We start from the raw sequence: 26,600 nt of genomic DNA, 5'->3' as shown, positions 1-26,600 counted from the left end.
AGGATAAGTGCAGAGTCCTGCACTTAGGAAGGAAGAATCCCATGTACCACTACAGGCTGGGGACCGACTGGCTAAGCAGCAGTTCTGCAGAAAAGGATCTGGGGATTACAGTGGACGACAAGCTGGATATGAGTCATCAGTGTGCCCTTATTCCCAAGAAGGCCAACGGCATATTGGGCTGTATTAGTAGGAGTGTTGCCAGCAGATCGAGGGAAATGATTACTCCACTGTATTCAGTACTGGTGAGGCCACATCTGGAATACTGTGTCCAGTTTTGGGCCCCCCACTACAGAAGGGATGTGGAAAAATTGGAGAGAGTCCAGCAGAGGGCAACAAAAATGATTGGGGGCTGGGGGACATGACTTATAAGGAGAGGCTGAGGGAACTGGGGTTATTTAGTCTGGAGAAGAGAAGAGTGAGGGGGGGATCTGATAGCAGCCTTCAACTACCTCAAGGGGGGTTCCAAAGAGAATGGAGCTAGGCTGTTCTCAGTGGTGGCAGATGGGAGAACAAGAAGCAATTGTCTCAAGTTGCAGTGGGGGAGGTCTAGGCTGGATATTAGGAAAAACTATTTCATTAGTAGGGTGGTGAAGCACTGGAATGGGTTACCTAGGGAGGTAGTGGAATCCCTAATATTCTGTGATTCTGCTAGCAGAGCCCCGCCGAGATGGACAAGGCCTGAATTGTTTCCTCGCCAACTGCAGACAGGGGGTGGGTTGTGTGGCTTTAAGCTCATGCAGCCTCATATCCATCTGTTCTGCGAAGAGTCCGTTCCCATCAGATGGGAAGTCCTGGATAGAGGACTGCATCTCCTGAGACAGACCTGCGTTTGAAGTCATGAATTGCGCCTCATAATCATGGCCAATGCGACCACCCTGTCCACTGAGTCAGCTGGGTCCCAGGCCATCTGGAGGGAACATCTGGTCACTGTAGTGCCCTCCTCTACTAGAGCTACAAACTCTCAAGACAAGTTCTGGGGCACAGAGTCCTTAAATTTCCTGAGGGAGTCTCACAGATTAAAGTTAGAACTCCCCACTAGCACCTAGTGGTTTGTCACCCTGACTTGAAGGCTGGAGTAAATCTTCCACCCAAAAAGGTCCAGTCTTTTGGCTTCTTATTCTTGGTGGTAGAACTGGTGTGCCTCTGCCTTCCTTCTCATTTGCTGCGGAGACGACCAGCGAACCTAGGGGCAAGTATTCAAACCCCTTGGTCAGGACAAAAATACATCTTTTCAGCCTTTTTGGAGGTGGGAGGAATGGAGAATGGAATTCGGCAGAGGGCTTTAGTTATTTTTAGGACACCCTCATGTACTGGCAGCGCAACTTGAGAGGGCTCTGCTGCCGAGAGCACATCAAACAAGATGTTCAATTGCTCCGCCATCTCCTCCACCTCCAAGCTCAAGTTCATGACCATTTTTTAGAACAGGGCTTGATGCTCTTTGAAACTGTCAGGTGGACTAGCGTGAGATGGTCCAGCCACTGCCTCATCAGGTGATGAGGAGGACAACTGAACCACCAGGGGAGGGCCTGGCGCATCATTTCCTATGGAGGAAGGGACTTTAGAGATGGATATTTGCTCCTCCGCCCCAGTGTCCTATTCCGCTCCATGCGCTAAGCCCAGTGTCATAGGCTGTTTTTACGAAGTGGCCACTGAAGAGTGGTGAGAGAAGGGCATCGGCAACTGGCTTGCCCCACGCATTCCAGTAAGGTCACTGAGCAGTCCACTGACCCTGCTGCCAGGTCAGCATTGCAAAGGTTGATGCAGTCTCCGATGCCCACGCGGGCTGCTACTGCCCCAGCACGGAGCTAAACTCCTGATCTGACCTGGAGGAATCCCCTTCCAGAGACCATGGCGGGGTCATTGATGCCGGAGTTTGATGTCTAACTGTCGCTGTAGGTAAACAATGCATAGGAACGTATTCCTGGGGATCAGTGCTGGGAACGGGAAGGTCGACTGGTGCTGGGTGTATGGTGACTGACGTCTCCCTCTGAGCAACCCGTGTCCAGTTGGTGGAGATAGTGAATGTGGTCCCGGCCAACTGGAGCCCTCCGCTGTGGAGACAGATCTCCACCGCAGAGACAGCATGCAGATCTCTCTCCTGGCACATTAGAAGCAGTTGGTTAGCTTATCGTATCTTCCTGACTTTACAGGCAGCTGACAAGGAAAGCCTAAGACTACCTGCCTCCCCAACATAAACAGGATCTCTTCAGCATAGAGGTCTGTAAATATGCCTGCTTGTCTCACTGCTGTAATTACCCTCTTCCAGCTTATGGAGCAAACAATGCCCAAGAATACACTATTGGAACAATCTATTATTTTGACCAACAGTTCAACAAGAGACAACTCACAATGAGCATGATTTATTAAATTATTCATGAAAATCACATAATGGGTGTACAGATACTTGCAGTTCTTCATTACCAACTAACAGGAACTCCCTAAAACAGTGATACGTTCTGCTACATTTCTGCTCCAGAATGATTTTACAGGTAATAATTTCAACAGGACGAGCAACTGTATTTACAGTCCCCTACCTGCTGGTAAATGGAAAAGCAGTCCACCCTTTCCCCTGAATATATTCTGTGAATATGAGGCAACAGCAGTTTTCACTATGCCCTGAAAAATTCACAGATGTAGAAAGACCCAGCCAATCAATAGAGTTGGTTGGTCCCTCTGGATGGTACTATGACTCCCTCTCAGTTGGCTGCCTGCAACTATATGATGTTCTCTGCTGAGCAGTCAGTAGTAGTAATGGGTGCATAGTGGAGTGGTATAAGCACAGGACTTACCATAGAAGTGACTGATCTGTCATCTTCTTCATAATTTACTACTGGAGGTGGCTCTTTCCCATCATTCTCCTGAACTTTTTGTTCTAGAAGTTCTTTCTGGGCTGTAAATTTTGCCTCCGTGCATCTTAATTGCTGAACTGTTTGCTTGAGTTCTTCCAGTGCTTGCTTCTGGCTCAGCAAAAGCACAATACTGAAGAGAAAAAGGACACGCACAAATTAAACACTGATTATTTTAAAATGATTTTTCTCATCAGAACAATATTGGGGAAAAAAATTTTGTCATTGATCATTTGGTTTCCCTTTTCTACCTTTCTACCACCCACCTATCTCAAGTGGAGAATACCCAAGTGACCTCTTCTTTGAAAAACAGGAAGATATCTCACTTATGTTAAACTGCTCCAAGTCCTTCACATGAACAAGACAAATATCAAAGCTTTCAAAACCAGAAGAAGAATAAAAACAAAATGCAGCAAGCTTATATGTTGTCGTCTCCCCTTCTTTCTCAAAGGAACTACACAATTAGTAAAGACAGAGTTTTCTTTAAACGTTTTCATTAGTAAAATGGAATTAAGGACATGCCTGTTCTTTTTTTCACCCTTTAAAATTCACCAAGTCCAGTACAGTATTTCTAGTATTGAGCAGCATACACAGAAAAAAAGGTATACTCAATTATGGAAATCCTCAAATGTGCATTCTAAATTTCGGCTAGTACCAAAGATTTTATTATCTCTTTTTCTGAAACGTCTTCATTTTGTGTAAGCTGGGCTAGGCAGACACACAGAGATATGCACATGAGAGAAGGAAAATCCTGAAGGAGGATTGTTTTGGTTTTGTATTTTTTAAGATGGTAAGCTCTTTGGAAAAAATTTTAATCTATGTTTCTACAGCATTTAGTGTGTAATTAATAAATAATAAATAAAAATAAAACATATATTACAAGTAAAAAGGTGAATACCTGGAATTTAAAACCATGCAGATAAAATAACACTGCTTGAATGCTTCAGACATTCTGTTAAGAGCCTTTGATTAAAATAAAAAATAGTAAGAAGGATTCACCCAGGTTCACTAGAAGTGCAAGAATCTCATTAGCTAATTGAGTGGAATTTAGCTAACTGGAAATTATCTAATTAGCACAGTGAAAAATAACGGAAAAGGCAAACTTCTAAAGCTTTTGCTATTTTTTCACTAGTATCTAATCCATTAAGAAGATGACTGCCTTCAGCCCTGTCAGAGCTCATACTAACTTATTTTTTCATTGTTTTATTCATTAAGATACTATTTAAGATATTGCGCGCCAGTTCACTGTTACTGGAAAGTAATAGTGTCAATCTGTCATAGAGTCAATTAAATCTTGACCAAGGTGGAAACAATCGGGGAAGGGGGGAAGGAACCTAAGTACGACTCCAATTCTATTTATCAGTTCTTATAACTTCCGTTTCAAAGTAGAGGCTAAAAGCTATATAATCAGAGCTGGAAAAAGGTTGATCATAAATCATAGAAGATTAGGATTGGAAGAGACCTCAGGAGGTCATCTAGTCCAATCCCCTGTTCAAAGCAGGACCAACACCAATTAACTCATCCCAGCCAGGGCTTTGTCAAGCCAGACCTTAAAAACATCTAAGGATGGACATTCCACCACCTCCCTAGGTAACCCAATTCCAGTGCTTCACCACCCTCCTAGTGAAAAAGTATCTCCTAATATCCAACCTAGACCTCCCCCACTGCAATGTGAGACCATTGCTTCTTGTTCTGTCATCTGCCACCACTGAGAACAATCTAGCTCCATCCCCTTTGGAAACCCATTTCAGGTAGCTGAAGGCTGTTATCAAATCCCCCCCTCACTCTTTTCTTCTCCAGAATAAATAACCCCAGTTCCCTCAGCCTCTTCTCGTAAGTCACGTACTCGAGCCCCTTAATCATTTTCATTGACCTCCACTGGAATCTCTCCAATTTGTCCACATCCTTTCTGTAGTGGGGTGCCCAAAACTGGATACAATATTCCAGATGTGGCCTCACCAGTGCCGAATACAGTGGAATAATCACTTCCCTCGATCTGCTGGCAATGCTCCTACTAATGCACCCCAATATGCCATTAGCTTTCTTGGCAACAAGGGCACACTGCTAACTCATATCCAGCTTCTCATCCACTGCAATCCTGTAACCACTGTACTGTAAGCTGATGACTCCATTCAGCGTAACACACAAAAACTGTGATTTTTATAATGCTTGATATGCTTTATTTGTGTTATTGTTTAATATTACAGGCTATTAATATTCAACATAATATTCAAACGACTTCTACATTCAGTATTTGGAACAAGATGCCTTGAGTAAAGAACATATCCAACCTAGGTCCAAATGTGGAGACAATTCAAAACACAGATTACGTTTGAGTAGTGTAGCTCTGGAAACTCCTTCTTAAAGCCATATCTGCACAATGAGACCTGTTGGATCCAAGGTCTAGGACACTCCACCTTGTAGGGCTCCAGCCTGAGCCCAGAAGTTTACACAGCAGTGAAACAACTCCGCAGCCCGAGCCCTGCAAGTCCAAATCAGCTGGCATAGGCCAGCTGTGCACGTCTAGTTGCTGTGCAGACATATCCTGAGAACCCCGTCATTCTGTCCAGAACTGAAATGAACAGCTGGGTAGACCTTATAAAAGAACTACTTCTGTCCAGGTAAAATGCCAGAGCCATTCTGACACCCAAGATATGAAGCCTCTTCATCATTATGAGAATATGGCTTGCAGGGTGAGGGCAGGGGGAAAGGGTAATAAGTATATAGGCTTGACTGGGGAAACAACTTTAGTGAGGAAATTTGGATAAGGATGTATCCTTTTAAAAAAAAAAAAAGGCATGGAGGATCAGCAACCACAGTATATAACTGTGCCAGCCACCTCACAGAGGTAATGGCCATGAAAAAGGCTACCTTTACAGACAGATGTAACAAAGAAGTGGTGGCCCTCAGCTTCAAACATGGACCCATGAGTGAAGATTGTGACACGCTATACCTTGTGGGAGAATCCTGTAATCTCCATATTCCTCATTTATATATAGTTGAGATATTGCATAATAAACAGGCCATGTGAGGTATCAGGGAAAAGGTTATGATCTGCTGAAAGTCTGCTGATTATGATCTGCTGTTCTATCAAAATATGTATATCATGAATGCCTATGAAGTTAAGACAATTGTGTTTTATGGTTGTCTCTAAAATATGCTGCATGTTTGGGATGCTCCCAGATACTAGCTCTCCAGAGACAATCTCCTCTCAGGACTGCATCGACCCATCTTAGAGGAACAGTGCTCACCAGATCTCTTGTGCTATTTCCTAAGTACCAGAGACGAGGATTGGTGTTTTCTTTCCAACAATCTTCTCTGGGGTGGAAACAGCAATGTCTGGAAGGACACTCCTTGCTGAAATGGAAGCACTCAGCACTGCACCAACCCTCTGAAGGTGGATGCAAGACAGCCTCCATAAGAATGTGGTTCAATCTCACGTCCCTGTTTTTTATACAATACTTGAAACCTCTACAGGTCTGCTTATGGTCTTGAATGTGGACCTCACCCGGACATTTGGAGCAAGGATCGCCCACCAGCAGAGATTTCTTGCAATTGGCACAAGACTTAAAGCCCGGGATTCGAGGCATCCCCCAGTACTGAGCATAAACATTTGCACTAAGAATGTCTCTGTCAGGAAACCAAGAAAAAAAATTAAGAAAACCTAGACTAAGTACAATAATGTACACTAAACAACAAGAACGCCCCCAGACATCTACACACTATTTAACTATATACAAATAGACAGAAAACCAATGATAGCGGGGAAAAACTTGGATAAACAAGTTGACATGCTCCAACTACAGATCACAGCCGATAGAAGGAATGTGGGGGAGAGAGGGAGGGTCATGACAGCTCTGCCCTTTATATCATCAATCAATAGCATGAGTGGGCTGAAGGCAAATGCGTCATCCTGATGGATACCACTATGGGGAAAAATCCCTAGCCCTGTGGCACTGGGCACACACAAACCTGAGGTGGAACAGACATGTGCAAATCACTCAAAGAAGAACTGCATATTACAATGTAAAAACTTTTTCCTTTAAAATTTTCACCTTCCAATATCACTGCCACACTTACTCTGATTTTTTTTCACACGTCTTAGAAGATTCTTCTATTTTCTTTTCTAATTCCAACAAAAGCTCCTCTTTGTTCAAAAGCATCTGCTGTGTCTGAATCAATTCTTCTACTATTGTTTTCAACCTAGAATACAGGACAGTGTACAAATCAAAAATATGCATGTTCTACATACAGACAATTTAAACTATTTGTGCACGTGAATATGGCTCTCTGTATATTTAAAAAGAAGAGCTGAAAATAGAAGCAGCAATCCTTAAATTAGTTTCTAGTCTGCCAGTTTCCCTTTCTTGGTAATATGTTTATTAAATTGCTTATTTTGTGAACGTACCTTATTATATGGGGACACGCTAGATGCGGGTGCACACTGTTGAGAGTGAAGGCATATTTTAGGCCTGATAAAAGTCTGCTGTGATTTTTAAGAATCTCTTTGGATAATTTTTAACAGCTTAAAGCTTAAGTAGAACCGCCCATGTGTAAGAAAATAAAGAGTAATCACATTTGTGAGGAAAACAAGAAAATAAAGCACCCATAAAGCTAGAAAAAACTGGTTTGAGTTAGCACAAAACTTGTACCAACAGGGGTGGAGAACTGATATGAAACAGAAACTAAGCATATTCATAAGAAAAAACAACAGAAGCTATAAATACTTAGTCTAAACCAGGGGTGGGCAAACTACGGCCTGCAGGCCGGATCAGGCCCCTCAAGGCCCCATGCCACATGCCCTATGCCACTCTCACAAGCGCCCCTCTGGTGGGAGAGGCAGAGGACTCCACATGCATTGCCCTTGCCTCCAGGCACCGCCCCCCCACCCCCAGCTCCCATTGGCTGGGAATGGGGAACTGCAACCAATGGGAGCTTCAGGGAAGGTACCAAGAAGCATGGCAAGGGCAGCGCAGGCAGAGCACTCCGCCCTCCATCCCCCAGGGGCCCCACTGCTTCCTGGAGCAGCGCAGGGCTGGGGCTGGCATGCAGGGAGCCTGCCCTGACCCCAGTGCACACTGCTGCCACCCCGGAGCTGCTTTAGGTAAGCAGTGCCGGGCCTGAGCTCGAACCCCTCCTGCACCCCATCCCCCAACTCCCTGCCCTAAGCCCCCTGCCTGCACTTCGCACCCCAACTCCCTGCCCCGCCACCTCGTACACCCCGCATTCCTCCTGCACACCATCCCTGCTGCACCCTGCACCCCGTGCAACCTAAACCCCTGCCCTGAGCGCCTTCCTGCACTCCGCAACCCTTCTGCACCTCAACCCCCTTCCCTGAGCCCCCTCATATGCCCCACATTCCTCCTCTGCCCCAATCCCTTGCCCTGAGTCCCTTCCTGCACACCGCACCCCCTCCCACACCCCACACTGCCTCCTGCACCCCAAACCCCTCCCCCGGCCCTGCATACAATTTCCCCACCCAGATGTGGCCCTCAGCCCAAAAAGTTTGCCCACCCCTGGTCTAAACAAAGGGAAGCTGAAGAGATATATTTGTCTGGCACTGGAGACTTCTGTGTGGCGACTGTCCGGATGAGCTTCCCATTTGCGTGTAACTGATCACCACTTACTCAGCAGATAAAGGCTTCATTCTATGATGCAGTAGCACTTAAAATGCTTCTTACGCATTTTAATTTTTTTTTTAAACTTGAAGCAGTTGCTAGGCCAAGAGCATACATAGTAATATATAATAGAATCAATTCCTTCCCAGCATTCATCCAGTTATTAATTCATTAATATAGATATTCCAAGCAACAGTGGCATAACACAGTTAACACAGAGGATCGGATTTATTTTTTTGGAGCTTTTCTCCTAATGGTCTACTACTGCCCACACTTTTTCAACTGGAAGAAGAGTCAAATCAAGCAGGCTTTAGCTATCTGGGAATTGTATTTCATATACCCTAAAATTAGATTAATCTGCATTTGATCCTGTGATATATATTCATGATTTATCTCCTTTGTAAACTCATCTATTTTACAATTCCAGATTTAAGCTTGCAACACTTCAATTATCAACACAATTACATGTACAGATTCCTCATTATATATTAATCTCAAATTTAATATTAATTAAAAATCCTTTTACTTTAAAACCTTAAGAACGTTTATTTGCTGACCCTACATGTGACTGCAAATATTTCTTTCACAACTTTCAAAAATTCATTGACCTAACAATCATTTTATACACATTAGGCACTGTATTTAATCATCAACCATTAACATATAGAAATTTAAATCCAAATTAATATTATAATTTGTCTCTACAGCATCAACATTTTATTATGCCCTACAATTTTAAAAATGTGTATGCAGTGTAGTGGAAGCCATGTCGGTCCCAGGATATTAGATAAACGAGGTGGGTGAGATAGTATCTTTTATTAGACCAACATCTGTCGGTGAGAGACACAAGCTTTTGAGCCATAGAGGTCTTCTTCAGGGCTTGAAGTTCTGTGTGGCTTGATAGCTTGTCTCTCTCACGAAGAGAAGCTGGCCCAATAAAATGCATTACTTCACCTACCTTGTCTGTCTAATTTAAAAAATTCTGATTTAAATCAGAGCACCACATTGGAATAGGAAATTGATGTAGCTCTTCCCAATACCTCTGAACTATATGAGGAAGTTTGGACTTATTTTTGAGCAAGAGAAGATAAATTAGTTGTTTTAATCTTCCTTTTTGTTCTAAATACCCATCTGAAGTCTGGACATCATTTAGGACTGGCTAGAGCTGCTATCTTGTATCATCACCCTGTTTACAATTTGTCACAGGATATTTCACCATCTGTCCTCTGGACAAAAGCACTTCAGAATAAGACTATTACGAACTCATCAGTCACTTTAACCGTAGTTAGCTTTCTAAATAATACATTTCCAAATTATTCATCTGTAGACTGACCATGGACATATCAAAATATTATGAAGCCTTCCATATGCTGGGCTTACAGATTACCTTAATGACCTAGAAGAGCTACTTGGGAATTCTTCTTGATCACTGATATAACAGTCTCAAATATTAATAAATATGAGTACATATTTGTATAAAATAGCTGTTTGGAAGATTTGTTTAACTCATCCTGGTACTGATTCATATTCCCACTCACCTTTTCGCTAGTTCAACAACAGACATTCTCTACCAGCCATATATTATTTGTTCATTTTATTCATCTCACTATCTTCCAAATGTAATATTTTAATCACAGATTATATTTTAAACAGCCTCTGTGTTTGCACGTGTTAACGCAGTAGCTTCCATTAAACCATCAACACTTATCAGCAAATAGCACAGTTTCTCTTTGTACTTAGAACAGAACCACTGGTAAATGCTGAGACGGAGACCACTATGTGTATACTATGATTCTTTAAAAATAATGTAAAGCAAAGTAAATAATCCAGTAAACATAAAACTGATCCAATTTTCCACACAATGTATTTTATAATGAGGACAATGGTTTAATTAAACTCAACCCAATAATATAATGTAGGAAAATATGTTTTCTGTAATTTAAGTAAAATAAAGGGGGTTTAGTAGCCCAGGGAAGGCTTAAATAAAAAATGTGAGTAGCAAGATAAGTGGTACAAGTACCAAGCTCAAATTGTAGCTGGTAAGAGAAGAGAAGCCTGGAATTATGAAAACTGATTCTGACAAAGAAAAATTGCTTTGTGATGTAATACTCTTATCATGACCTTTAACATACCAATGTCAACTTTAAGAAAAGGGCCAAATCATAAAAATCTTGTCTACTCAAAGCCAGAAAACGGGTCATTTCCAAAATGCTCAAAACTGGTTCTTAGCTAAAGTGAACAATTGATTCTGACATCATTTGTTTGTTAAAGACTATAAAAAGGTGAGGTCTTAGAGGGTTCATTACTAGCGTCTGCCTGGGCAAGCTGGAGACAACCATTGTTGGTTTGAGCACCCCAGAGCCAAGTCCTGCGATAAGCACCTGATCATTGTTTATAACTGCATTTTATAAGGGTATGATGACTGCTTATGCTTCTAAGGCACATTTGAAGCAACTGTATAAATACCATTCAGCCTTTAAATTTAATAAAAGAATAATGGCTAAATTAATATTTGGTGGTATCCTGCATAAACAATAATATCAATAACCTTCTCCACCAGGAGGAGCTCACCCAGAGCTATAACAGTTGGATATTTCTTCATACACTCTCCTTCAGAAACTGACAGTCTAAATTACTACAAATTATCACTATGTTGGGAATAATTACAATAATAATTCATTACAGATACAAATCTTCGGATAGATGATTAACTTATAGTATGTTTCCTGATAAAGGGACACATTTCCATCAGCCGAGTGTGGGTGCACAGGGGATGAGGGACACAAAGAACCTTCCCCATGGACATCCTGTGCAAGAATAAAGGACAGTTGCAATCCTTGGCCTCTGGAGAAAAGCTACTCTGGAGATCAAAGAAAATACTCTCTTCATGCATTGCCAAAGGAGACAAGAAGTGGCATAGCTTTGATCCTTTCCACAATCAGACTATGGGAATACACTGTACCATTCTTCAGGATGATAAGAGAACATACTCTTCATTTGCACACCAAGAGATAGAAGAACTCCTCACGTCTTCCCTGAGACAGTTCAGCTTCATATGAACTCATACTGGGGACTGAGGCTAAATGTCACAATCTAGCCTACAGATACTTTTTGGGGAAAGGTGGCAAACAACAGTGACATTTAAAAGAATTACATCACATGCTATTCTATATTTGCTTTCTTCTATTTATTAAATATTTTAATTGTTGTTTGTTTAATTTTTAATATTTTGTTTAATTATTAAATTCACTACAATTAGGACATATATAAGAACACAATCAACTCTGCTTTTATAATGGACTCATGCATAATAAATTGTAAATATAAATTGCAAAAAGCACTGATTTTTCACTTAAGCAGTCTACTCCTTCAATATAGGTGTGCATATTTCCCATTACCATCAGCAACAATCACACACACCATCAAAAGAAGAGTAGATTACCCTAATTTAATTGCACTGTGTCCATAAGTGTGCTTGAATTCTTGCTGAACAGTCCCCAACCCAAAAAGTTTATAACTGGACCATGAATGCCTCTTGGCGTAGATTTGCAGAGACTGTGGCCTGCATTTCCCACTCTCAGAAAGCCAGGCTGGGGTGACCATCCAGTATGAAAGGTGTCTGCTGGTGGAATTTCTCAGGAAGCAAGTTGGAGAGCTACAAGAGGTAGTGGCTAGGCTGAGGCACATCCATGCCCATGATGAATTCATTGAGAGTATTCCTATGGAGATGTCCAAGGACAAATGTAGTGGCTTACCAAATAGATGTTAGTACTTTTCAAAGCATAGGGGCATGGAAGGAAATATCTGTGAAAGCAGACGAAGTGGGTGTCCGGGCTGACACTTATGATGCAACAGCGGGTGTGGGTGGGTTAAACAAAAAAGAGACCAGAGGTCAGAGATGCAGGCAGGTGCTGAGTGATTAAGGCCTTTTAGCCAAGGACAAGAAGTTTGAACTTAATGAACTGGACTATGGGGAAGCAGTAGAGGGCTTTAAAAAAGAAAGCAACTGGTCACAGCAGCGAGCAAGAAAAAATTTGGCTATGGCTTTTCAGATGTATTTAGCTTTGGCTAGAGATACTGCCAATATCTTTAACATTTCTCAGTCAAGCTTCAGGCCATGTCACTGAACAAAGATGGCACTAGATAATCTCGAGCCACGGACAAAGGCCACGCATTCATATTTATACTGTTACACTTCTCTGCAGAATTTGATATTGCTGACCATGGAATCCTGGAATGCCTTGGAAATGTAGCAGGACCATTCCAAGTCATTTCTCTCAAACTGGAGAGTCACGTGGGATCCTCCTCCACAACTCTCAACCCAGGGAGTCCCATATAGATCCATTCGCTCCTCCTTGTTCAACACTGTATACGTAACCACTTGATGAGACTGAAACAATACTAACTAAGTTGTCAGCAACAAATGGAAGACACCCACTCTACATCAGCATTACATCAGATGCAAGTAGCACCATTTCTCAATTATCAAATGGCTTGGCTGAAATCAGTAACTGGTTGAAAAGTTGAACCTAGACCCTAGAAAGTGATGCTGCTGAGCGAAAAGCAAGCACTTTAAAAGCTCATTGACTCCACAACATCACCTGCAGGTTGTCAAGACGGTCCTCAGAACTTCTCACTGCTTCTGGACACCCAAATAGACAGAGCTGTGAAAAAGAACCTTTTCTATCTATGACTGGCAAGAACACTTCACTCCTCATATCACATCCAGACTTCAACAATGATCCATGCAGTAATGACCCGTACCAAGGTATGACTTCTCTAACCACATAAAAGCAACCATTTTTCCCCCATAACACAAGTATCCAGTTGCTCAGTAACACAGGGTACCAAGAGCACATCATCTCACTGCTCTCTTCATTGGTTCCTTGTAGAATATGAGGTCACAATCGGGGTTTAAATCTTCAAAACCCTGCATAAGGTCAGCCTAAATTCCCCAGAGGTTTACCTCATTCTGTGGGATCACACCCTATTACAACAGCTCTAAGCTTCTTCCAGGCTCTTCCCTAACCTTTCCAGCCCTTTGGCCTGTACGAATCCAATAGTACAATCTATTCCTTTCAGGTCTCTGAGTGTTCTGAAAAATGTTTCTTATATCCCCCAGGAACCTTTTTCACACATCTTCCTGTGCCAATGGTTTCCAGATTCTCACTAGACTACAACCCACAGACGGTTTCCACTTTTTGTATATTCATCTTACCAAGTACAAATACCTCTAAGCTTCCACAAGATTCATAATCCTTTTAGTCATACTGTCCATTAATTGAAGTAAAAAAAATACATCCTGTCATGGAATAAAAAAAATATTACAAAGAATCCAGATAGTAATCTAATTAAATAATGATATCCTATTCATGTGAGCAAAAGTTTCAGGATTGGGCACTAACTCTTAAGGATCAGAAGTCTGAAGCTAATCCATAAATAACTGAAATCAGCTCAGCAACCTGCTATAAAATAAAAAAAGGATATTCTCTACCAGCATGCAAGTAGTGGAGTGCCACGTGGTGATACTAGGATGACTTAATCTTGATATTTAAAGGATAATGTCTTTACCAACAAGATGTATGACTTAGGACATAGATAAGAATGGTAGAACAATTGACTCTCCAAGAAGTACTAACAAGCGAATCAACTTGCTTTATTTTTTGGCAGATGTCGAAAGAGGCTCTCACACTGGGATGGTTCAGTTGGATTCGTTATTTTAACTGTTTCCCAGAATTTGTGTGTGAGAAAATCTGTCTGCTTCTATTCCAAATACAGCTCTAATTTTATGAAAGCCTGTTTCCATGAGGAAAATACTGATAAAGAGGAAGGTACTTACCTGTAACTGGAGGTTCTTCGAGATATATCGTCCCTATTTAGATTCCAAATGTGAGTACACATGCATGCCATGGTCCAGAGCTGGAACAGTTGACCAATTCATGCATCGTCCTCATGTTCACAGCTAAGGTTATAAGAGGCCATGTGGGTCGATATGGCTCTAGTTCCCTTACCACTAAGCAGCGTAGTCCACAGCAGAAGAGATGGAGAGCAGGTATTGGAATCCAGACAGGAACCACACATCTCGAAGAACCTCCAGTCACAGGTAAGAAACCTCCTATTCTTCTTTGAGTGATGGTTCCCATATAGATTCCAAATGTGGGTGGGTAGTGAGCAATGATTAACACAGAGGTGAGTGCGAAGACTCATGGGAAGTGGGTCTGCAACATGGCGCAACCAATAGCTGCATCCCCTGCTACCGCTGGGGCAATGGCATAGTAAAAAGTAAAAGTGTGGACAGAGCTCAGCGTGGCTTCTTGGCAAACATCCTGCCATGGCACATCTGTGAGACAAGCCATTGTGAAGGTGCGTGCCTACATGGAGTGAGCTGTGACTCCAGGAGGTGAAGGTATCTGGTAGAGTACAGCATTCAAAGATCCATTTGGAGATAAGCTGCAAGAAGAGAGCTTTTCCTTTGCAGCGTTTGGCAATGGCAATGAAGACCCTGAGTAAAATGCAGAAGGCATGGGTAGATGTAGAAGGCCACTGCACGGCAGACATCAAGAGTGTGCAACGTTTTAGCTCTGTAAGACGCATGGAGTTTGGGATAGAAGATCGGGAGGTGGATGTACTAATTGAGGTGGAATGTGAATACCATCTTAGGGATGAATTTGGGGTCCAGGTATAAGGAGACCTTGTACTTATGGAAGATGAGGTGTGTTGGCCAAGGGGGAGGAGGGGTCAGCCATCATGGCCACCAGTTCGCTAACTTGTCACACCAACATGACTGTGACCAAGAAGATCACCTTCATTGAGATGTAGTAAAGAGAGCATGTCACAAGGGGTTTGAAGGCTGGCTTGATCAGGGCAGAGTGACATTAAGGTCCCAGGAAGAGGATGGCTTGCGCAGTAGTGGACAGGCATTGAATAGACCTTTGAGGAAACAAACAGTGGTTGGATGACTGAAGACAGTGGAACCATCTACTGGAGGGAGGAAGGCACTGAGCACCATCAGGTGAATCCAAATGGAGCTGTGGGCAAGGCCCAACAGCTTGAGTTGGAGAAGGTGGTCAAGGAGATAAGAGATGGATATGAAGTCTAGCAGGTAATGGTGGCAGTGAGCCCAGAAGGTGAACTGTTTCCATTTCACTTAATCGCAGGCCCTGGAAGATGGCCTCCTGCTATGTATGAGGACAAGCACTGGGGTGGAGCATTCCCTGTGTACTCATCAGCTCCATTCAAACCCCAAGCCGTGAGGGAGAACAGGCTTGGGTTGGGGTGCCACAATCATCCGTACATCCATGTGACGAGATTCGGGTGTGCACGGAGGCAGAGTGGAAGATGAGTAGAGAGGCGGAGGAGGTCTGTGAACCAATACTGATAAGATCAGTCTGCTACTCAATACCGGCAAACTTTGCGCAGGACTCGTGGGAGCAGGGGAATGGATGGAAAGGCATAGCAGAGATTACCGATCCAGTGGAGAAGAAGGTAACTGCCCCAGAAGTCCGCCCCACACAACGCCCCCAGGAGCAATAAAGGGGAAATTTGCAATTCTCTCTGGCCATAAAGACGTCCCAGCGCAGGGTGCTCCACCTGCGGAAAACAAAGCATAGGGTAGGATTCTGAGGGTCCCACTTATGCTTTGTGTGGAAGGACATGCTGGGCATGTCCACAAGGGAGTTATGGGCACTCAGGAGATATGCACCTGGAGTGTAACATCATATTGGATGCATCAGTTCCAGAAGTGGACATCCTCCGCACAGAAGGAGGGAGACTTGGTGCTGCCTTACTTGATGGCAGACTACCACAGCCATGTTGTCAGAGAGCAGCTGAATGTGGCAAGATCGTATGAGGGGGAGGAATGCCTGACAGGTGAGGCAGGCAGCACGCAACTCCAGAATCTTCATATGCATCCTGGCTTCTTGGAAAGGTCCAGAGACTGCGACCAGGTGGATGCCCCAGCCAACGAGGAAGGTATCGATGGTGAGTGGCATGGGGGGGTTGGAGGTGTAAAAGGGATGCCAACCAGGACCTTGGATTGGCTGGTTCACCACACCAGGGATGCTAGGACAATGCTGGGAAGCAGGACAAGTTTGTCCAAGTGGCCTTTCTGCAGCTTGTAGATACACAGGAGCCACACCTTAAGGCAGCACATGTGGAGGTAACATGGGACATCACAGAGGTACAGGCCATCATGTGGCCGACGCAGGAAAGACAATGGTGGATGGAGGTGCGTGGGGTGCAGCGCCAAGTGGTAATTATAGAAGTGAGGGTGGCAAAGCGGTCGACCGGAAGGAAAACTTGGGTTGTGATGGAGTCCAGATGAACACCAATAGAGGTGATATGGTAGATAGGCACAAGGCCTGACTTCTCCTCATTGATTGAAATCCCGAGAGCAGCGAGGGGCCCACAAATGGGCAGGCCGGCTGATAAGCATGTGCGGGGTGGTTCAATGAGGAGCCAGTTGTCCAGCTAGGAGAATACCAAATGGCCTAGACAGAGCTGTTGCAATATCAAAAGGGTGGACATGGAACTGATAAAATGGAGAAACTTCTGGGGATGACTGTCGAGGTGGAAATAGGAAGCTTTCATGTCAAGAACACAAACCAGACTTCCTGGAAAAGAGAAGGGATAATTAAAGGGAGCGTCACCATCCAGAACTTGAATTTCTTTATAAACCTGTTGGGCAGCCAGAGGTCCAGGATAAGGTGCAGGAAGCATGGGGAACAGAAGTCGAAACCTCTGTAATAGAACGAAACGGTGTTTCAACTCTGGCTATACCGCGGTAAGAAGGAAGTGGGGCGGTGTCTTATAACCTCTGCCTCTTATAACCTCAGCTGCAGAAACAAGGACAATGCACGTGCTGATCAACAGACACTACTGCACAATTATTCTGGTTCCGGTGCATGCGCACCCATGTTTGGAATCCACATAGGAACCATCATTTACAGATGCCTTAATATTTTGGTATTTTAAAGCAGACATTTATGCTGCCCACATACAGTCTCTGATGAAAGACAGTTATAATGTAATCGAAATAAATTTGTATTGATTTCATAGTACTTTAAAAAGCAAAGCCATGCAGAGTTTGGAAAATAAATGGTTTTTAAAAGACTGAAAGAGGCAGACAAATGTATTAATATTGAAGATAGAACAAGCTTTTTCACAAGAACTGGATCTTGCTGTCCTGATGAACGATTCACAATACCGGACTGCCGATTTCTTGTTAATTGGTTACCATTTTTAAGTTTTATTTTTAGGGTTGTAAATTACGCGATTAATCGCACTGCTAAACAATAACAGAATATCATTTAAGTATTTTTGGATGTTTTCCACATTTTCAAATTGTGGCAAAGTACCTTCTTCTCCTCAGCAGGCTCAGTCCTTTTTAGCCTTGGAGAGACAGGCTTGGACAAAGCAAACCCTTCTAGGTAGCACAGGGTCTGGCTAATCCTTCCCTCAGTCAATCCCTTGTACTTGTTTATCCCCCTTCTGGGGACAGAGCACAGCCTTCCTTGCTGCAGAGGTTCAGAGCCTTGCTGCATCTAAGTTGCTGGCAGCTTCCCTCACTCTCCCCCCTGCTTCCATGCCAGGAAGGGTTAAAAAAGGTCTCCAGCAGTTGGAGTCAGCTGAACCTAATTAATTCCCTGGTAACCCCTGTTCCAGCTGAACCTTATTTCCCCCTGGTTATCTCTCCTCAGTGGATTGGGAGAGGCCTTTTAACCTCCTGGGACTAATCACTACCCTTGCCTTTGTAGACATTTGTCCTGGGTTTGCCACAAAATATATTGATTTCAATTAAAACACAGAATACGAAGTGTAATGTGCTCACTATATTTATTTATTACAAATATTTGCACTGTAAAAAACTAAAATAGTATTTTTCAATTCACCTAATACAAGTACTGTAGTGCAAGCTCTTTATCATGAAAGTTGAACTTACAAATGTAGAATTATACACAAAAAATAACTGCATCCAAAAATAAAACAAACAATGTAAAACTTTAGAGCCTACAAGTCCACTCAGTCCTATTTCTTGTTCAATCAATCGCTCACTCAAACAAGTTTGTTTACATTTGCAGAAGATAATGCTGCCCACTTGTTTACAATGTCACCGGCAAGTGAGAACAGGCGTTCTCATGGCACTGTTTCAGCTGGCATTGCAAGATGTTTACATGCCAGATGTGCTAAAGATTCATATGTCCCTTCATGCTTCAACCACCATTCCAAAGGACATGCTGATATCCATGCTGATGTCAGAACAGTGGGGACCGACATGTTCATTTTCATCATCCAAGTCAAATGCCACATGCAGAAGGTTGATTTTCTTTTTTGGTGGTTCGGGTTCTGTTGTTTCCACATTGGAATGCTGCTCTTCTAAGACTTCTGAAAGCATGTTCCACATCTCACCCCTCCCAGATGTTGGAAGGGGCTTCAGATTCTTAAACCTTGGGTCAAGTGCTGTAGCTATCTTTAGAAATCTCACATTGATACCTTCTTGCATTTTGTCAAATCTGCATTGAAAATGTTCTTAAAATGAATATGTGCAGAGTCATCATCCGAGACTACTGCAACATGAAATAGACAGCAGAATGCAGGTAAAACAGAGCCAGAGACATACAATTCTCCCCCAAGGAGTTCAATCACAAATTTTATTAATGCATTATTTTTTTAACAACCGTCATCAGCATGGAAGCACGTCCTCTGGAATGATGGCAGAAGCATGAAGGGGAATATGAATGTTTAGCATATCTGGCACGTAGATACCTGGCAACGCCAGCTACAACAGTGCCATGCGAATGCCTGTTCTCACTTTTCAGATGACATTGTAAATAAGAAGTGGGCAGCATTATCTCCCATAAATGTAAAAGAAGTGTTTGTCTTAATTGGCTGAACGAGAAGTAGGACTAAGTGGACTTGTAGGCTCTTAAGTTTTATACTCTTCTTTTTTAGTTCAGTTATGTAACCAAAAAAATCTACATTTATAAGTTACACTTCCATGACAAAGAGATTGCACTACAGTACTTGTATGAGGTGAACTGAAACACTATTTTATTATTTTTACAGTACAAATATTTGTAATAAAAAATATAAAGTGAGCAGTGTACACTTTGTATTCTGTGTTGTAATTGAAATCAATATATTTGAAAATGTAGAAAAACATCCAAAAATATTTAATAACTTTCAATTGATAATCTATTGTTTAACAGTGTGATTAAAATTGTGATTAATCACTATGAATTTTTTGAGTTAATTGCATGAGTTAACTGTTATTGACAGTCCTATTTATTTTCTCTCTATATAAGCATATTTGATGCAGTGGACAAAAAAATTTGCATTTAGTTTCCAAAAGGAAGGAAAGAATTAACATTATTCATATGAGTGAATTGTGTTCTGGTAACAATCAGTTAAACAGAAGCAGAAAAATCAGTGGAAAAGACCTACAGTACTAGGTTATCTAGTACATACCTTCTACTAATGGAACAATGCTCATCACAAATATCCATAAATCTCTCATGTAACAATATCATTTATACTTCATCCTTCTTCATGTAAAAGAAGGTTCTAGATGTTCTTGGTTCCAGAGCCCTTAACCTAAAAGTACTTTCGCAATAAATTTATGAGAGACTTTATATAATCCCAGGCTAGTAAATAATGCTAGTAGATCTTACTAATATTTCAGGCAAACAAGTCTTGGAGCAAACTGCTAATCACTCCCCACCAAAGTATTCATAATCTAACATGTTCTATTAGCAGCAGGACCTGTGATTCTAACTTCTCGGTCCTATTTTGGAACACTTAATGAAGAAATATTTTTCACAAAAACAATTAGGTTTTAAGTCATTTATACTGTAAAAACATGAGAGGACAGAAAATTAGTCCCAAAATTCATATCTCTAACAAGACCACTCTTGCCTTCCTGCCTACTCCTATGATAGCTCTCCTTTCTGTGCTGCAAACATCCTCAATCTCTTAATTCAAAATCCATCTTTAATCCTGCTTCCCATTTCTTTTTCCCCTACTACAGTATTTACATCTTCTCTCTTATTAACTTAATCTCTATCTAAAAACATTAAAATGTGAGCTTTGGATTACTGTAAATATACTGTAAATATAACTCGTTTTATTTCTTTTAATCCTCATCCCTCCTTTTCCTATACTTTTATACTTATTCTCTGTCACTTTCAAGTTTTATAACTGTCCAAATAAGATTTTTAGTACTTTGGGGATGCAACTGTCTTTTTTTAACCTCTAAAAACCCCTTCCCTTTTGTTTCTGTAATAAAGGTGACAAAAAGCTAACTACTAAGGAAATCAAAACTGGCAACTAACAAAAACTAATTAACCATATTTTAACCCCTCTCACCCACTAATTTAAAGAAGTTGGTGCATTGCACAACCATGTAGAAAACAAAAGCTATGTAACCACAAGTGTCTAGAAACTGGAAGATAAATTATTTATCATGTGTGCCATTCCCTGTTAGCAAATCTCAAGCTATTTATTACATATATTTTATGTCATATATTAATCCTTTCTAACTACTAGAGGGAAGCTTTGAGGTCTAAGAAAAAGGGTCTAGACAGACCAGAAAAAAACTCACAACATTTACACGTAGGAACTGGATTTTTCTCCTTGATCAAATCCTTTCAATTCCTGGCTTTTTTTTTTTTAATCATCTGAAAATTATAGTTACCATAAAGTTTTTTTGAAGCAGAATAACTATTAGTAGTTACTGAAGCAATGACCAAAGGTCCAGGAAGTGATTTGATTCATTCTGTCACCAAGGTACTGAAGGTGAAGTGTTAATTTAATACTTGTTTCCAAATATTTATTTTGTACAAGGAGCAAACAAACAAACCAGTGGATAATCATTTGAAATAACTTGAAAACAATTTCTGAACTTGTATCTTTTTAAATATGATAAACTGATTATGTGCATTGTGGGATGAGCTGGGTGCATGAACTCAAACACACACACAGTAACTAGTAGCTGAAAGCCTATGCTGTGACATGGCTGTAATTCACAAAGTAATATGTATAAAAAAACCTAAAAACAGCTGAGAACTCAAAACCTGGTTGGTAACAGACCACAAATCTCACTCATCGCAGAATCATAGAAGTGTAGGACTGGAAGGGACCTCAAGAGGTCTTCTAGTCCAGTCCCCTACACTCAAGGAAGGACTAAGTATTATCTGCCATCTCTAATAGGTATTCATCAATAGAGTGTTTTAAGAGCAGATCATACAGAGATTCCATAACCTCCATACACAATTTATTCCAGTGCTTAACTATCCTGACAATTAGGAAGTTTTTCTTAATATCCAACCTAAATCACCCCTGCTGCAATATAAGACCATTGCTTTTTCTCCTATCCTCAGAGGTTGAAGAGAATTTTTTTTCTCCCTCCTCCTTGTAACAACTTTTTATGTATTTGAAAACTGTTATGTTGTCCCTCACTCTTCTCTTCTCCAGACTAAACAAAGCCAATTTTTTTTTAATCTTCCCTCATAGATCATGTTTTCTAGACCTTTAATCATTTTTGTTGCTCTTCTTTGGACTTTCTCCAATTTGTCCTCAACTTTCCTGAAATGTGGCACCCAGAACTGGACACAACACTCCAGTTGAGGCCTAACCAGGGGAAAGTAGAGCAGAAGAATTGCTTTTATGTCTTGCTCACAACATTCCTGCTAATACATCCCACAATGATGACTGCTTTTTTTGCAACACTTTTACACTGTTGACTCATATTTAAGCTTGTGCTTCACTCTGACCCCAGATCCCTTTTCACAGGACTTCTTCCTAGGCATTCATTTCCCATTTTGCATGTGTGCAACTAATTGTTCCTTCAGAAGTGGAGTACTTTGCATTTGTCCTTATTGAATTTCATCCTATTTACTTTAGACCAGGGATCAGCAACCTTTCAGGAGTGGTGCGCTGAGTCTTCATTTATTCACTCTAATTTAAGGTTTTGCGTGCCAGTAATACATTTTAACATTTTTAGAAGGTCTTTTTCTAGAAGTCTATAATATATAACTAAACTATTGTTTTATGTAACATAAATATGGTTTTTAATATGTTTAAGAAGCTTCATTTAAAACGAAATTAAAATGCAGAGCCCCCCGGACCAGTGGCCAGGATCCAGGCAGTGTGAGTGCCACTGAAAATCAGCTTGTGTGCAGTCTTTGGAACGCGAGCCATAGGTTGCCTACCCTTCCTTTAGACCATTTCTCCAGTCTGTCCAGATCATTTCGAATTTTAATTCTGTCCTTCAGAGTACTTGCGACTCCTTCCAGCTTGGTATCATCCACAAACTTTATAAGCGTAAACACTCTATACCATTATCTAAATCATCGATGAAGATATTGAACAGAACCGGACCCAGGACCCCACTTGATATGTCCTTCCAGCTTGACTGTGAACCATTGATGACTACTCCCTGGCAATGGTTTTCCAACCAGTATGCATCCACCATATAGTAGTTCCATCTAGGTTGTATTTCCTAGTTTGTGTATGAGGTCATGCAAAACAGTATCAAAAGACTTATTAAAGTCAAGCTACGCAACATCAGCCGCTTCCTCCTTATCCACAAGGCTTGTTACTCTGTCAAAGAAAGCTGCTAGGTTGGTTTGTCATGATTTGTACTTATCACTTTATTACCTTCTAGATGAAGATTGAACCTGATTATAATCCAAATAAAAAGAGTTCTCAAGTCATGCTTGTAGCCGTCTCCATCGCTTCACACTAACTTAACAGACATTCTAGGCTTCACAGTGATGTTATGGGTTATTGTGTGTGCTGCTGGTGTTGATGTGTGTCTGGGGGAAATATCCTGGGAAATTTGTGTTCATTTATGAGGGTGGCCAATGAGTGTGTGTGCTGCAGTGATGGGCTGTGTGTGTTTGGTGTTAATGTGTATAAATAATGGTGTTGTGTGTAAGTCTTACTGTGCTGGGAGAATTATATGAGCTGCTCCAGTGTGGCAGCTGAGCCAAGTAATCCATTCTCCCTCATACAACCAACGAAATTGTTGTATGCAAATTACCTGTAGAGTAATTGGTTGAGTTACCTCTGATATGACAATGGATTAGGACTGTTGGGATAGCATAGATACATGCCTTATTGTAGCTGTATACTACACATGTGTAATTCATAAAGTCAAAATAATTAAGAAGTTAAAAACTTGACAGTAACAAACTGTGAAACCCCGAGATGGTGCAATCTGGTGATATTTTGAACAAAACACTCTTAACCGTGCTTGTAGCTGTTTCCATCACTTCACAATGACTCAACAGACATTCTAGGCTTCATAGTGACACAGAGTATCATTTCTGGAATTTTATTACACAGTCAAAAAGGATGCCACATTTTTTGAGACATACGTACATTCCTTGCAAGCTTTCTGCTGTTAAGTTATTCCACATGATCTCGTTAGCTTGAAGATTTTCATTTTCTTCCAGTAAAGATGTATCAAACACTATTTCTTGTTCTACATTCTCTGGTGACCTGTTACGTATACAAAATCGTTTAAGATTTATATTACACAGTATATGTACACACACACACACACACACACACAAAATGTAGCTCAGAAGCTAAATATTTGTTCCTTTCTAAATGATTATATCAATAAAAAGCATATTTTAATCATACTGAAAACAAAAGAAGATCAAAGACTGGAAACATGCTTGCTTTCCTTCAAAATAAGAGTGCAGTTTTAAAAAACACACTAGAAAATAAAATGGAAGACATTTCCTTGGATTAAGATCATTACATAACTAAGGCTTTTAATGGAATTCCATACGGGTGTATGGGTACACAATAACTGATCCAATTGCAAGTTTAGGACTAACTAATAATATGAATATTAATCTATATATTAGTAACTGAGATAAAATAAAAATGCATGCACATAATTCCAAGAACTCACTGGGACTACTTACCCGAGTAACAAAGGTCCAAGATCAGATCAATAAAGAACAAATAAAACTTATTCTTAAGACTATCTTTGCTTGAAATAATGTAGCACATAGCTAATGCTGAGGATCACATTGCTGTGACTCAGAATTTCTAGCTCCCACAATTGTGTCTGCTTACATATTTTTATCAGTAATTATCAGAGTTTTAAAAAACTTATTGCTGCATTTAAGACTTCTTTATAATTTAACTAAGTCCTTGGACAATTTACATACACAGAGATACACAGGTCAGACAATCTTACAAATAAGGATAAAGCATTACAGTCAAGTAGCAATTTAAAGGAACCCAACTGAAAACAAACTAAGCATACACCATTTTTCAGTATTAAGGCTTAACACAAAATATGGTTTCTTCTTGAGAGGTAAAAATAAATAAAAGGATTAGAATGGAAAGTTTATACCTGTGAGCTTCTATGAAGCCATTGTACTCTGAGTTAGGGTCTATCTGTTCAACAGAAGTCTGGATCTCTTTATGGACATTCACTATCTCTTCTGTTACAAGACTGGTGATCTGACTGTATTCATCAAGGATTCCTTTTCTGGGGGAAAAAATACCATAATTCATAGATTCAAAGGCCCGAAGAGACCAGTATGATCATCTAGTCTAACCCCCTGCATAACACAGGCCACAGAACTTCTCCAAAATAATTCCAAAAGCATATATAATGTACAACACAGCATGTTTTTATGAATTAAGATTTTTTGAAATATATATTTACAAACTAAAAGAACACAAATTCAGATATTTTCTTATTTTTTCTAAACCTTTAGTGTGAACCTTCATAATACTTTGCATTCTTTAATATACTTAACCACTTAGTTTTAAGAATTTTAACCCTGAATTCAACAAAAAGGGGTAAACTTTTTTGTTCTTGTTCCTAGTTTTCATTTTTCATACAATTTTACTAATATTAAAAAATTCAGCATGTTCTTAATATTCTAATTCTGTTCCGCTATTGCATTTTAAGTTACATCTCTGAAGTAACCGATGTAAAATTAAATTATGATAACAAACAGAGTTGAGTGCTTTGCAGTTAGTTGTTCCTATAAATGGCTACAGAGAGAGAGAGAGGGGACTCGGATTGTATATTATTGGAAGAAATAAAAGACCAAATTATGGCCCCTAGATCAAAGGCATTCTGTGAGAGGGAGGGCTCTGGGAGCATATTCCCTACCACCACCTCAGTGTCTCCAAACAGATAAGACAGACAGACTAAGGAACCACTAACACAAGCAGCACTACTGGTTACTCATGACATCATATATCATTACCAAGGAACAAATACAGCTGTCCTTCATCTGAACTCCCCACTGATCATTTTATCATCAAAATGTAGAGCTGCAACACTGCCTCATTGGTTTAATAAACAATGAGCTAGTTTAATCTAAGACAATAAAATATGGCACAGTTATTCTCCATATTACAGGCCAGCGTGCATGTGACCCATGGGACCTTTTGCTCTCTTATCATTTTAACTAATGAAATCTCCTCTCTGAACTACTCAATACAGAGTTCTTGTACATTTTATTTTATTACTAGATCACCAGAAAAAGAACACGCATGCTCATGTCACATTTCAACATATATACAACAGTAAATAAGCAAGTGTTATTTACTTCTTCTCATAACACAAGAACTGGGGGGGGGGTCACCAAATGAAATTTAAACAGAAGTTTTAAAACAAACAAAAGGAAGTATTTCTTCACACAGCACACAGTCAAGCTGTGGAACACTCTGCCAGAGGATGTTATGAAGGCCAAGACTATAAAAGGGTTCCAAAAAGCACTAGATAAATTCATGGAGGATAGGTCCATCAACAGCCAGAAACTGGGAATGAGTGACAGGGAATGGATCACTTGATGATTAGCTGCTCTGTTCATTCCCATGGGGCACCTGGCACTGGCCACTGTCGGAAGACTGGATACTGGGCTAGATGGATCTTTGGTCTGACCCAGTATGGCAGTTCTTATGTTCTTATATCTATCAAACCAAAAAACCCAACAGGAATATTTAATTTTTGGCATTCCATAGCCATTTTCTATTTTACCTTTTCACATTTTCAATATTAACTTCAGCTATCACACTGTGTTCAGAAGGAAGACAAAAAAAATTTAAATACTGATCACTACTGACCAACCAGAGTGGAGCGCACAGAAGGATC

At 40.8% G+C, this 26,600-nt stretch overlaps 1 protein-coding gene across 11 annotated transcripts in view; it reads right to left on the bottom strand.

Annotated features, from left to right (window-relative positions):
- FER (FER tyrosine kinase) overlaps positions 1–26,600 on the bottom strand; it is a 438,602-nt gene that overhangs the window by 320,649 nt on the left and 91,353 nt on the right. For 10 of the 11 annotated variants that reach the window (XR_012656117.1, XM_075067143.1, XM_032762616.2 and 7 more), the window contains 4 exons: positions 24,840–24,977; positions 23,846–23,965; positions 6,927–7,049; positions 2,790–2,979 (listed from right to left, as the gene is read on the bottom strand). Coding sequence is in view for 10 of the 11 variants with exons in the window: in XM_075067143.1 (XP_074923244.1) it covers positions 2,790–2,979; positions 6,927–7,049; positions 23,846–23,965; positions 24,840–24,977 (571 nt within the window). In the remaining variant the exon portion in view is untranslated. The remainder of the gene's footprint in view (positions 1–2,789; positions 2,980–6,926; positions 7,050–23,845; positions 23,966–24,839; positions 24,978–26,600) is intronic. The other variant, XM_032762619.2, reaches the window with a different exon arrangement.

The sequence above is a fragment of the Chelonoidis abingdonii genome, chromosome 6, assembly GCF_003597395.2.
Source record: "Chelonoidis abingdonii isolate Lonesome George chromosome 6, CheloAbing_2.0, whole genome shotgun sequence".
Taxonomy (NCBI): domain Eukaryota; kingdom Metazoa; phylum Chordata; order Testudines; family Testudinidae; genus Chelonoidis; species Chelonoidis abingdonii.
Note: the sequence above shows the minus strand (reverse complement) of the source record. Positions and strands in the feature narration are given on the sequence as shown.